Source organism: Thamnophis sirtalis, unplaced genomic scaffold (assembly GCF_051295495.1).
Source record: "Thamnophis sirtalis isolate CommonGarterSnake01/CBP01778 unplaced genomic scaffold, rThaSir2_p1.2 scaffold_4, whole genome shotgun sequence".
In the NCBI taxonomy this organism is placed as follows: domain Eukaryota; kingdom Metazoa; phylum Chordata; class Lepidosauria; order Squamata; family Natricidae; genus Thamnophis; species Thamnophis sirtalis.
This window is the reverse complement of record NW_028261384.1, coordinates 66,194,697-66,208,457: the sequence shown is the minus strand read 5'-3', so window position 1 is coordinate 66,208,457 and position 13,761 is coordinate 66,194,697. Positions and strand designations below refer to the sequence as shown.

General features: G+C 43.3%; 1 protein-coding gene across 1 annotated transcript in view; it reads right to left on the bottom strand.

The window, feature by feature from the left end:
* BMPER (BMP binding endothelial regulator) overlaps positions 1 to 13,761 on the bottom strand; it is a 461,522-nt gene that overhangs the window by 203,417 nt on the left and 244,344 nt on the right. The window contains exon 7 of the mRNA XM_014056655.2: positions 10,974 to 11,073. Within this exon, the coding sequence (XP_013912130.2) occupies positions 10,974 to 11,073 (100 nt within the window). The remainder of the gene's footprint in view (positions 1 to 10,973; positions 11,074 to 13,761) is intronic.

Below are 13,761 nucleotides of genomic sequence, written 5' to 3'. Positions count from 1 at the left end.
AATAATTAAAACTAATCAATATTTACTCGTCCATATATTGACGGCGGCAAGAATCGCATATGCGCAGTGCTGGAAGAAAGAAAATGCCCCCACTAGTGCAATGGTTATGAATAAAATTTTAGAAATAGCAGAAATGAATAGATTGCTGATTAATCAATGCTGATTAACGAAAAAGAAGACACAGACTTCTACAAAGTCTGGGAGAAATTATACAAATGGTTTGATAAGAAAGACAATGAGAATTAAGATATATAAATGTGATATTTTATTAACTTAAAATAACTTAAGTAACAATCTAAATATACAATATACAAAGACTAAGTAACAAATGAGATAAGAAATGTATTAGAGGTGAGAATTCACCTACAAGTAATATCAATAGGCTACAGTGTTGAAAAAACTTAGATGATCTGATAGGAAAAATCCGTTATGAATACCTGCATAGAATTAGTAACCTAGTTTTATACTAGGCAAGGTGAGATGAACTATGTATACATATGTATGAATTTTTGCCGTTTGCGCTGTAAATATAGAATGAGTTTTATTTCTTTTTTCTTTTTTTGTATTTTGTAAATCTTGCCTTTTTTTATAACCTTCAATAAAAATTAAAAAAAGGAAAAGAAAGGTAGGATGAGATTTACGGAAAGATTGTAATGCAAAATCCACAAAAGCCTGACACATAGTAGGGCTATTAAGCATTCCCTGTGGAAGAACTGTCCACTGATAGCGAGGAGTGGGACGGGATATATTAAACTGGGGCAAAGAAAATGCAAAAAGTTGTTTATCCTCGCTGTGGAGGGGAATGGTAAAAAAACAACCCTTAAGATCAATTACAAGAAGATCATAATTACAAGGAATTAAATTTGGATTTGGCATTCCACATTGGAGGGGGCCCATAGGTTTAATAACATTATTCACAGCTCGGAGGTCATGAATCAATCTCCACTTTCCTGATTTTTTCTTTACCACAAAAACAGGAGTATTATATGGGCTAGTGGTGAGTTCCACATTACCCAATGCCAATTGTTCTTTTACCAAATTATCTAAAGCCTGTAATTTTTCTTTTGTTAAAGGTCATTGATCAACCCAAACAGGGGTTGAAGACAAAAGTCAATTTCAGCAAGTGTGGCATTATTAATCCTCCAATATTAATTTAGCATCAAATTGAAAAAGTAGGTCCCTACCCCACAAGTTAGTATGAAGCGGCAAAACCACTGGTTTGAATTTCGCCGAGATGCCTTTCGTAACACGTTGTGCTGTAAGCCAATCTCGACTAACTTTTGCAGGTCGGGTCCCTCCTATTCCCCTAAGTGCCGGTGAGGCCTCCAACGGCCATGAGGAAGGCCATTCGGCGGTCCTTATGACAGAAACGTCAGCACCGGAGTCTACAAGACCAGAAAATAGGGTGCCATGAATTAATAGTGGCATCATAGGCTTATTGGGTGTGATTTTTTTGTGTCAAAGCCAATAATTCAGGAGAGCCATCAAAAAGGGACATGGAGGGATCGCCACAAGATAGTGACACTTCCGCACAGGGGATTAATACAAGTTGGGCAATGGAATCCTCCTTTTGAAACTCAATTGGGACATTTGTATAAAATTGAATTTGAACAGGGGCGGTAGAGTCCGAATCGACCATAGTAGGGATGACCGATGTCCTCTTCTTCTGAGCCAAACAATAAGGGAATATTATTCCCACCATGCCAGGGGGCAGGGGGCCATGAATATGGGTTTCAGCCATTGTGAGCAAATTAGGAAAATCTACTGAAACCGCATTTACAAATTGTAGATCAATTCGGGACTGGCCCCTAATGGGCATTCGTTCTTCTGGCGGAGAGGAAGCAGCCTTGGGGAGGGGGTTAGCCGCACACCCCCTATCTAGTTTCCCTGGTTGGATTGGTTTGATCGGTATTGATTTGCCCAATGATAGCCCTTCTTACATTTTGGGCAAACTGTATTAGGTTTCGTCCCTATGTTTTTTGCGGGGCGCGCAACCCCCCCTCCGGGGGCCCGACACTGCTTTTTAAAATGTCCAGGCTTCCCGCAATTAAAGCAGGTGCCCTGGGGTTGATTTCCCTTTTGCAGCGTGGCTGCCAATGTATCCATTTGGAAGGCGTTAGTTCCGACAATACAACAAGCCTTGAGATAATCAGCAAGGGTTGGCGCCAGGCAGGATGCCAAAGGTTTAAGGACAGACTGGCAGTCCGCGTTTGCATGTTCAAATGCCAATTTCACAAGAATTTCAGCAGCTGCTTCCTTGTTAGAAATTTGTCTCTCCACTGCCTTTTGTAGGCGGTTAATAAAATTGGAATAAGATTCCGTTGCAGTTTGTTTTATGGCAGACAAGGATTGAATCGGGGTACCAGATTCATCTACATGGGACAAGGCAGCCATTACACATTCGTTGACAAACAAAAAAGCAAGGGGTGTTAAGGCCTGCGCCTGGGTGAGGAGTGTGGCAAAGGCACCCTCCCTAAATAATTGTTCCATGGTCCACTGGGCTCCCGGCCGTGTCGCCCTATTCATGGCTTTCCTTTTGTACTCGGACTCAAACACCACATATTGGGTTCCATTAAGCAACATCCGAGCCAAGTCTTTCCAATCCTGTGGTAGCAGTTGATAGGCACCCGCTAGAGAATTAAGAAGTCCTCTGGAGTAGTGGCTGGTAATTCCATAATCCTTTACTGCATTTTTTAATTCTTTAATCATTACCAGAGGCACAGGTTCCCATTCAAAAACAATGCCTGCTGGTGTAGTCCAGTATATGACTGGAAATAGCTCAATGTCCTGCAGATCGGAGGCATCTAGAGCTCCTTCTTTTATTGCTTTTTGATAAGCTCCTCTAATAATACCTGGCTGTTGGGCTTGGCCAGAGGGGCTGTCAGCAGTAGTCTGACAGCACGCGGGTTGGGAAAGACCCTCAGGAGCCGTGGGTTGGCAAACCCGTATGTCTGGAGCAGGAGTTGTTAACATAACAAACGTTGTTGAATAAGGAGGTGGATTCAACAACAGCTGAAGAGGGGATTCAGCATGTGTCTGAATCAATGTATAGGCAATTTTCCACAGACAAAGAACATCTGGGGGAGCCCTCGGAACTTGGTGGAGGACTGCGCCAATTTTCCTCCATGTGTCGGCTTTTAAGGAGCCATGTTCCGGATAAGATGGACAGTTAGCCCAAACATAAGCAAGCAATTTGACAGCCTCTGATTTAGAGAGAGGCTTGGTAGTTTTTCTGTCTTGGGTGCTTAAATATTTCTTCCTGCCTAATTGCCTAAGCTCTTCAACATGAACTTTCTGAGCTGCATACATTCCACCCCCCATACTTACGAATTAGAGTCAGTCGCCAGAGATGTCGTCGGGTGCACCGAGCCTATTCCAGGCGGTAAGCAGAGGGTTAGCAGGAACGTATCCGTCGGCACAGGATCACGTCGGGTCACCACGTGTGGTGGTCTCTCATGAGGAATAAGACACGCAGGCAAGATGTCTCGGGATGAGAGTGTTCAGAACAGACTCTGAAGCCCCCTTTTATTCTTATTACACTCATTAGCATACAATGTTATCACTTAGGGCCAGAATTGCCTATGGCCAGTTATTTTTAGGATTCATTCATCCTGTTTTCCACATTCCCATGCGCTTTCATTGTTTTGTGTACACTATGGCACATCCTCTGGGAGCAGGTCTCTGAAATTATTCCCACAGAGTTTTACTCCAGGTAGAATATCAATGCTGCAATCTGGGGGCATGTGAGAGTTTTTAAAAAAAAATAGTTTTTTTTAAAATAGTTTATTAACATTTATAGGCCGCCCTTTTCCCTGAGGGGACTCAGGGCGGCTCACATAAAATCAGGAAGGGGAATACAAACAATGACGTAGACACATATAAGTAAAAATAATAAGCAACATTCATTCATCATTCGGGAGGGGCGGCTATCTTTGTCCCCAGGCCTGACGGGCTAGCCAGATCTTAAGGGCTGTGCGGAAGGCCTGGACGGTGGTGAGAGTACGAATCTCCACGGGGAGCTCGTTCCAAAGGGTCGGAGCTACTACTGAAAAGGCCCTCCTCCTTGTAGTTGCCAGCCGGCACTGGCTGGCCGATGGAATTCGGAGGAGGCCCAATCTATGAGATCTAATTGGTCGCAGGGAGGTAATTGGCAGAAGGCGGTCTCTCAAGTACGCAGATCCACTACCATGCAGGGCTTTATAGGTGACTAGTAGCACCTTGAAGCGCACCTGGAGATCGACAGGTAGCCAGCGCAGCTCGCGGAGGATAGGTGTTATGTGGGTGAACCGAGGTGCACCCACAATCACTCGCGCGGCCGCGTTCTGGACTAGCTGAAGTCGCTGGATGCTCTTCAAGGGCAGCCCCATGTAGAGCACATTGCAGTATTCCAGCCTAGAGGTCACAAGGGCCCGAGTGACTGTTGTGAGAGCCTCCCGATTCAGGTAGAGTCGCAACTGGCGCACCAGGCGAACCTGGGCAAATGCCCCCCTGGTCACAGCCGTCAGGTGGTGGTCAAAAGATAGCTGTGGATCCAGGAGGACTCCCAAGTTGCGAACTCTCTCTGAGGGGTGTAAAATTTGACCCCCCAGCCTGAGTGATGGAATATTGGTCGAATCTTTGGGAGGGAAGCACAACAGCCACTCGGTCTTTTCTGGGTTGAGTACAAGTTTGTTAGCCCTCATCCAGTCCATAACGGCCTCAAGGCCTCGGTTCATCACGTCTGCCGCTTCATTGAGTTGGCACGGGGCGGACAGATACAACTGGGTATCGTCCGCATATTGATGGTATCTTATCCCGTGCCTGCGGATGATCTCTCCCAGCGGTTTCATGTAGATGTTGAATAGTAGGGGGGATAAGACCGAACCCTGAGGCACCCCATATGTTAGGGGCCTAGGGGTCGATCTCTGCCCCCCCACTAACACCGACTGCGACCTGTCCGAGAGGTAGGAGGAGAACCACCGCAACACGGTGCCTCCCACTCCCACCTCCCGCAGTCGTCGCAGAAGGATACCATGGTCAATGGTATCGAAAGCCGCTGAGAGGTCAAGGAGAACCAGGATGGAGGGATGTCCTCCATCTCTGGCTCTCCAAAGATCATCGGTCAATGCGACCAAAGCGGTTTCTGTGCTGTAACCGGGTCTGAAGCCTGACTGGAAGGGGTCGAGATAGCTTGCTTCCTCCAAGGACCGCTGGAGCTGGAAGGCCACCACCTTCTCAACAACCTTCCCAAGAAAGGGAAGGTTGGAGACTGGGCGATAGTTATTAAGAACAGCTGGATCCAGAGATGGCTTCTTCAGGAGGGGTCTCACCACAGCCGCTTTTAATGCGGCGGGGAAGTTCCCCTCCCGAAGAGAGGCGGTAACAACCGCCTGGATCCAGCCTCGTGTCACCTCACTGCTGTTAGTAACCAGCCATGAGGGACACGGGTCCAGTACACAGGTGGAGGCACTTACAGCCCTCATGGCCTTGTCCATATCCCCGGGGGCAACATCCTGAAACTCAACCCAGAGATGGTCTACTCGATCCTCTTGTGCCTCGGCTGGAACTGCAGAGATGGAGTCCAAGTCCGACCGAAACCGAGCAATTTTGTCCGCTAAGAATTGGGCATAATCCTCAGCTCTGCCCTGCAAGGGTTCCCCCGCTTCCCTCTTATTTAGTAGGGAGCGGGTTATCCTAAACAGGGCGGCTGGGCGGGACTCAGCGGACGCAACCAAGGTGGCTATATAAGATCTTTTCGCTGCCCTAAGTGCCCTGGTGTATTCCTTGGTGCTGGTGGTTACCATTGCTCGGTTCGATTCGGACTTATCGGACCTCCATCGGTGCTCTAGGCATCTCCTCCGGCGCTTCATCTCCCGGAGTTCCTCGGTGAACCAAGGAGGTCTCCGGGATCCGCCGTCTCGGAGAGGGCAACTTATCAGAAGATTTCTCACTGAAAACATCTTTCAGGTCCCAGTATTCTCTTGGGATTTTCTCCTCTCCTTCAATCTTCTCCTGCCCTCTGGCCGCTAGTTTGGGGCCTGTGAGAGGGCAACTTATCAGAAGATTTCTCACTGAAAACATCTTTCAGGTCCCAGTATTCTCTTGGAATTTTCTCCTCCCCTTCAATCTTCTCCTGCCCTCTGGCCACTAGTTTGGGGCCTGTCTCATTCAGTTCTGGACCCCCCTCCTCCCCTTCAGGGGGTGTAGCAGACCAAATGCGTAGCTAACCTTTCCTCCAATTTATGCATGGGTTCCACTTATGTAGCCAGGGTAATCCCAATATAAGGAGTCGGTCCATCCCTGGAGCTACAATAAAACATCATTTCTTGGTGGGTTCCCATCCACCAAGGTTCCCTTGGTGGGTTCCCATCCACCATCCATCAATAGGTTCAGTAACAAAATGAGCAGGGCTTCCTCCCGCAATAGAGCCATCTAATTGGCAAAATGCAATTGGGATTTTCAAAGTTTTTAGTCTTAATCCCCATTTTTCTACTATTTCCAGGCTCATAATGCATCGTGAACAACTGGAATCCAAAAGAGCTAGAATTTTCTCTTGTGTGCCAGAAGAGGGCACTCTAAGCTCAACTGGGACAGTCATGGGCCCTGAACGGAAACTTACCCAGCGTTCTGCTTCATCAGAGTCACTGTCATCGGACGAGCTGGAGGTTTCATTTTCTCCTTCCTCTGGGTCGAAACGCCGAGAAGGATCCTCCCCTGTCAAGTTCTTTCCTTCTGCTGGGAGGCTTCTCTAGCTTTTTCTCTTTCCGAGGGGGTGGGGCGCTTTGGCTGATCTTGACTCTGCAGTTTATGGCACAATACCCCTCCTTTCCACAGAGGAAGCACACGGGAGGCTTGGGTTTGCCTGTAAATCCACCCTTCCCCCTTTCGGCATTCTTGGGAGGGGGTGTTTGCAGGGGGAGGGGATTCCTCGCTCTCCCCTTCTCCTTTGTAATAAAGTCTGGCTAGGTCAATTTACACATCAGCGGCTGCCTCATACCAGGGCTGCAATTTTCGGGGGGGGGGGTGTCTCCTGTTCACACATTGCTGGTAAACCTCTTTGTTTAATCCATCAGCAAAATGGTCTAGCAAGGCTTCTTCAGACCAACCCCTCATATAAGCTGACAGCTCCTGAAATTCTTGCACATACTCAGCCACTAATCTTGTTCTCTGTCTAAGGGTTGTAAATTTAATTCTTGCTCTGCGCTCAGTGAGGGGGTCATCAAAATGCTTCCTCAAAGCTGCTATAAATCCGTTAAAGTCTCTTAAAAGAGGGGAGTCATTATTATGCAGCCCCACCATCCAGTCCACTGCTTTCTTCTCCAAAGCCATTAATACAATTCTCACTTTAGCTTCATCAGACCCCAGATCTTGGCCATACATTTGCGTATAATTCCACACCTGAATTAGAAATAACCTGAGTTCTTTAAGGTCTCCCCTGTATTTCACACTTAAAGGAGGGACTTTAGCCATTCGGCGTCTGCGAGGGCCCCACCCCACTCTTGGAATGTCTCTAGCCACAGGGATTGGGGTCAGCGCTGGGTCATCTTGTGCAATTTCCCCTTCGCCCCCCCCCCCCCAGCCTCTCTCAAACTAGGCAAAGTATACCTTCTCTCTGTTTCCTCCTCAAGTCCTCTGTCCATACCACTCTTTCGAGTTTGGTGTTTTTCCCACGCTCCTTCGAGAAACTTCATGGCTTGGTACATCATGAGATTTTCCTCTTCAGGGCCTCGCCAGTCAGCTGCTGGGTTTCTGGGTCTCCTCACCGTAATCCCAGTTAACAGTTCTTCTGATTCCTCTTTCTGTCCCACTCCCCAAGTCCACCTGGGTCGAACAGATTGTTCCTCTACTTGTAGGTCGGCCAACATTTCCATCACCAAAGGAACTGCAGCCACTCCCATGTCTTCCTCTTGATCACTGCCATGGAGGGACATTTTTCAGCATTGGGTGCACCCTCCTCAGAAGGTGTTAGCTCCGGGATGGGTGCGAAGTGAGATCCAGCTTAATGTCACAGCCCCTTCACTTAATAACCAAGAAAGAAACCACTCAACTTCATGTTTCAGAATTAAGTGTACTTTTACTGATTATAACCGATGAGAAGCGAAGCAAAGCTGGATCTGAGTAAAAGAGTGCGAAAGCAATAGATATCAATACATGACTCATTCCCCTCCCCTTGGTACCCCAGTCTGCAGTCCAATCATATATCGCCACAACTGTCAGGTGGGAAACATCTTCAAACATCATCATCAGGTTGAAATGCTGGACAGTGGGCCTTGGCGGGAAACTCCCCTCCTTCCACATGCACAAACGAATGGTGAGAACAACTCCCAAATAACAGTCCTCCTGCACAGATCATTTCCCCCACCCAAATACCATGCCCTCCCTCCCCACTTCAATGGCAGCCGAAAAGCAAGCAACAAAACAGAGGCTGACACACATCCATGTTTTTGTTATGGACCTAATTACCTAAGCGAAATCTAATAAAATCAATTTCTAAAGAAAGATCATGCATTTAGTTCTCTGGTTTCTCACAAGGAGAAAAAAAGGAGGCGAAAACAGAAGTGGAAAAATTTGAGAGAGAAATGATACTGGAGATTCTTGGAAAGATAACTTTTAAATGCATGAAAGACTGGGGAAGAAGGTTTCAGAATTGATGGCTTCTATGAATGCAGATCAACTCGAAACAATTAGGAAGACAAACAGATCATGTGTCTTTCATAGTGTGTCAAATTTCTTCTGTTGGTGAGCAAACTGCAGTGATTCTATCCTGCAATGATTACTATATTTTTTGGAGTAAAAGACGCACCTTCCCCCCCCTAAAAGAGGATGAAAATGTAGGTGTGTCTTATATACAGAATGTAGCCCTGCCCACCCACCATCCCCCACCCTTTGGCATCTTCCTCCTAGCAATTTATCTTTTTGCAGCAAATGGAGAAAATGGGGCTTACGGAGCTGAAAACAAGTTATGGCAATCCCTGCAGCCTGAAACGTTGATGATCGAGAGGCCAAATTGAAAGTGAAACTTGCTATTTGCTCCACTAGGTAAATTGCTGGAAGGCAGAGGCAGATTTTTTTTCTTGTGCTAATCAGACTATTTGCTGCAAGGAGGTAAGTCAATAACTATAAATGCCTATAGAATGTTCATATTATTAGACTTATTTTTAAAGACTGCTTTATTATTGTTCTAGACAACTTAACAAAATGAAGAAGCTTTTAAAATAAATGCTTGATCTGAAGAGGCCCAGTGCTATTGTATCTTCTTTTAAATAGCAGAGAATAATGTACACTTGCAGAAAGCCACATCAATTTTTATAGCATCTGTACAAGTATAGTCTGAAATGTAATACCACAAACAGTGTATATCTTCTGTACAGTTTGCTGTTTGTTGTAAGGAGGAAAATTTCTGAGAGGGAGAAGCAGATTCTCCCCCCCCCCCTTGTTTTCCTCCCCAAAAGCTAGGTGCGTCTTATACTTCGGAGTGTCTTATACTCCGAAAAATGTGGTAAGTTGAAAATAATACTGTAATACACAACCTTAAAATGATTCAGGACATCCTGCAAAATAATACATTTGATGTAAAGATTGGTGATAGAAACTAGTAATTACCTAGTGATGATACATTCTGTTCCAAAAGATAATTTAGTAGAACTTTTATGGCCTGCCAGTCAAGTCTAGCTAGAGATGAAAAATCTCAATCAACATCAACACTGTCCTCTAAATATTAGTTCAGGATAATCAGAAGTTCATACATTGTAGATAACACAACCTTAGACATGATATACATTGCATGAAAGTTTGTATTATAATGCTAGGAACAAAACTATGTTGCCTAGTTCTATGGTTCTCAATCTGTGGTCCGTGAATCCCTGGAGGCCACAATGCCTGCACTGGATGTCTGTAAAAGCTTGAAGAAATGTTATGATTTAAATCTTAAGTCTTGGGGGTCTCTCGTCATGCTCCAAGGCCACTGAAGGTACTTCAAGGTTGAATCAACATTCCATCCTTCCAAGGTTGGTAAAATAAGGACTCAGATTGTTGGGGGCAATATGCTGACTTTTTAAATTGCTTAGAGAGGGCTGTGAAGCAGTATATAAGTCTAAATGCTATTACTATTAAGGGGGTCTGTGGTGAAGAAAAGTTTGAGACTCACTGGCCTTTATTTGGTATCCCAAACAACAAAGTGTTTGGAAGGTATTACCTAAATTCATAGCACTAAATTTTTTATGCCACAAACTGGTTTGAAACAAATATAGTCTGATAACATATCCTGTTATATGGAGTAGAACTATTGAAAGTATTAATTTTCTACTGCAGTGAGAATATTAATATTGATTTTTGGGGAAATATTATCATGATTTTTAATATATTTTATATGTCCATTTCAGAGTCATGCCATACCACAAAAAAAGTGTAATGGCAAAAACACTTTTCCATTGGTACAAAGAATAGTACTGTAGAGTCCTTGGCACCACTGAGCTTGGTTGTTTTCTTGCAGATACTGTATTTTGTTACCTGACTAGGTAACATCTTCAGTACTAGAAAGGAATTGAGTTTTCTTTCTGTTTATATAAACAATTGGAACCAAAATTCTCCAAAATTATGGTATGTCCCTCTAACTATAAATACACAATCAAGATCTATGCTTATTTCTTAAGCTTAATAAATAACGAAAATAAATTAGGATCTATAGTGCTCTAAATTTAGTCTAAATGGTTCAGAGCAAATGGAAACATGAAAGTAAAATGTAAAGCAACAAGCACTTTAGAGATTTAGCTAAACACAGCATAGCCTTAATATAAATATAATATAACATAATATAAAAATTATGCAATATATTATTTTCAATAATTGCAGTCCATGTTTTACAGAATCAACCTGTTCACCACTCTGTTTTGACAATACAATGCAATTTATTGAATTAGCAACATATTTTCTAAAATGTTATGGATTGTGAGAGATGTTCATTGTAAATGCAATATTCCTATGAAAGTACTCACCTACACATTTTGGGCAACACTGGCCAGAAGGTGTGTGACTGAGATGTTGAGGACATGAAAGAATGGGACACACTTCCTGTATACAATGTGTCCTTCCATCCTAAAAAATACAAACCCCAAAGGATATTTAGAAAACAAATGCATGCTATGGTATAGACTGATTTAATATTTCATCAAATACACATTAACAGTTAAGAAAATAATAGAACTCAATTGCATGATGTTCAGGTTTTCAGGATTACATAAAAACTGAATTCAGGTAAGACAAAATAACAAAACCTCAGATGAAATTACTAGAAATCTAACTTCATCATCACTATATCTGATGTGGGATTGCACTTTTAAAAGCATATTTTAGGATCTTTCCAAATGAATGAAATTTAATTGAATTCCACACCCACAATATAATATTCTGTGCTTTTGTAGAGTTGCATGTGTTCAATCTTTTTCCTAAAATTATAGAAGGTAGAGTGAATAGAGAAGACAGTTTTTCAGGTAACATTGAGCAATAATTATACATTATAATGTCTTCAGACTCACCACGGATGGAATTTCTTTCCATAGAAATACATCTATCCCACCCCTCATTGGATGTCTGGAGTTTTTAGATGAGCCCTTTTCTATAAATTTTCAAAATTTGGAGGTCACATTATTATTGTTTGTGCTTAATTCTACACTTTTGTTAATTAGCGCTTTCAGTTTTTTAGATTTGTAGATAATTTAAAATTAGTTCATGGATTTAATATAGGATGCTTCATTATATCACTGTTATATAGTGAAGATTTTGGATCTGAACAGCAAAAAGGGTTATGTAAAAAAAACCCAAATGAATATGTTTAGTGTTATAAGATCAGCCATTCTCATTATTTTTTATAAAACTATATTGAGAGTAGGCTGAGAGGAAACTAAAGAGCTTAAGCCTGTGATGGTGAACCTATGGCACATGTGCCGGAAGTGGCACACAGAGCTATCTTTCTGGGCCATTGCTCTTCCGTGTTCCGGTGCATCAGCCAGCTGGTCTTCACATGTGCAGGAGCACCGGAAACTGGAATAGCAGTTGCCCAGTGCACATGTGTGTGCAGGGCAGCTGCTCTTCTGATTTCTGGTGCACACATGAGTGCCAGAAACCTGGTCTTTCAGTTTCTGGTGCACATGTGTGCATGAAGACCAGCTGGCAGATCATCTTCCTGGTGCATACACGTGTGCACCAGAAACTGAAAGACCAAGTGGCCAGCATGCATGCACGTGCCGGAAACCAGAAGAGGAGCTGCTGTTTGCACGCATGCTCCCGTTTCAGCACTTGGTGCCAAAAGGGTTCACCAATATTCACTTAAGTCATAAAAGGAAGTGGAGGGGGGAGGGGGGAGGGGGAAGAGGAAGAAGAAGAAGTGCCTAAGGTGCCTAAAGCTGACAAATGCTACTATGAATGTTCCTATGGTGGGGAAAAGAAAAAGCTAAAAACAAAATCATTCCATCTGCAATGTGCCAGGGCAGATTTGGAGAAAATTAATCATTCAAATCTACCTAGCTTTGAGGTTGTATTGAAGTTACACTGAGATATAATAAAGATCTTGGGAATAAAAAAGAGAGATGGTTATTAATGAATTACCTTCTGGAGGAAAAAAAACAGCTAGAACTCAGACAGGGATCAAAGATGCTGATACTTGGATTTGTTACACAGTGCCAGCTAATAAAATTGATTATTTTTTGCTTAGAGCCCTAGCTACCAAGATCCTTTCTTGGAAATTAATTATACTTGTCTTCAGATTTTCCCTCTTGCCGACTCTTGGGATTGCAAATAGCTATTTCCAATGGGGAAAACAGGACAAAACAGAATGGGGGAAAATATTTTCCTTTGCTATATTTCCAGTCTGAATTAGACCATGGCAGGGTCCCTACAGGAGAGCCCTTTTAAGGATTATGTATTAATAGAAATTCTATTAATAAAAAAGCAATTAACTTACCTCTGTTCTTAAACGCTAAAGCTGTTGCACATAAAAAACAGGAGCTCTGATTAACTATCACAGCCCCCATTTTAACAGTTTTGCTATCCTGTTGTCCCCGACTAAATGCAAGCTGTTAAGATATTGAGATTTAAGAGCTGACCAGCTGTAAAACTGATTCAACTGTAAAGATGATGAAATGCAATCAAGATGAATCAGCATTGGTATAGCCAGTTGAAGACTGTGAAGGGGTCCACAAAGTCTTTAGGAGGTGTTTATATGAAGCAGCCAGGAGAGGGCATATTTCTCTCTCTTTGTGTCCGGTATCCATTGTTACATTCTCCATGTAGAGATAAGAAGACTGATTACTTATCAGGTATTTGCTATTATGTATATTTCTGTATATGTTGTATATAAACCACTGTTAAACATCTAAGTCTCTGTGCGCTGTCTTTTGCTCTTGTGTCGTCTCCTAATAGAAGTCATGCTGCAAAGGCTCTGACAAAAGCACAGGGTAAACTGAGCCTGGTTTGTTCTCAGTCTTTTAAGTGACCACAAACTACTAGCAAAAGTGGCATTTGATCACAAGGCAAGGAGGCATCAAGAAATGTTTCTTTTTTTGCACTTAAGAATCCAAAAGGGTACAGGAAAGGCGAAAGGGAAAGAGGAAAGACAAAGAAAAAGAATAAAAGGGGAAGAGAGCAAGAAAGGAAAAAGAAGGGAAGAGGGGAAAGGAGAGGAAGAAGGAAGAAGGAAGGAAAAAGAAGAAAAAGGAGAAGGAGGGAAGGAAGAGAAAGGAAGGAAGAAGGAAAAGGGGTAGAGATAAGAGGAATAAAGGAGTGAGG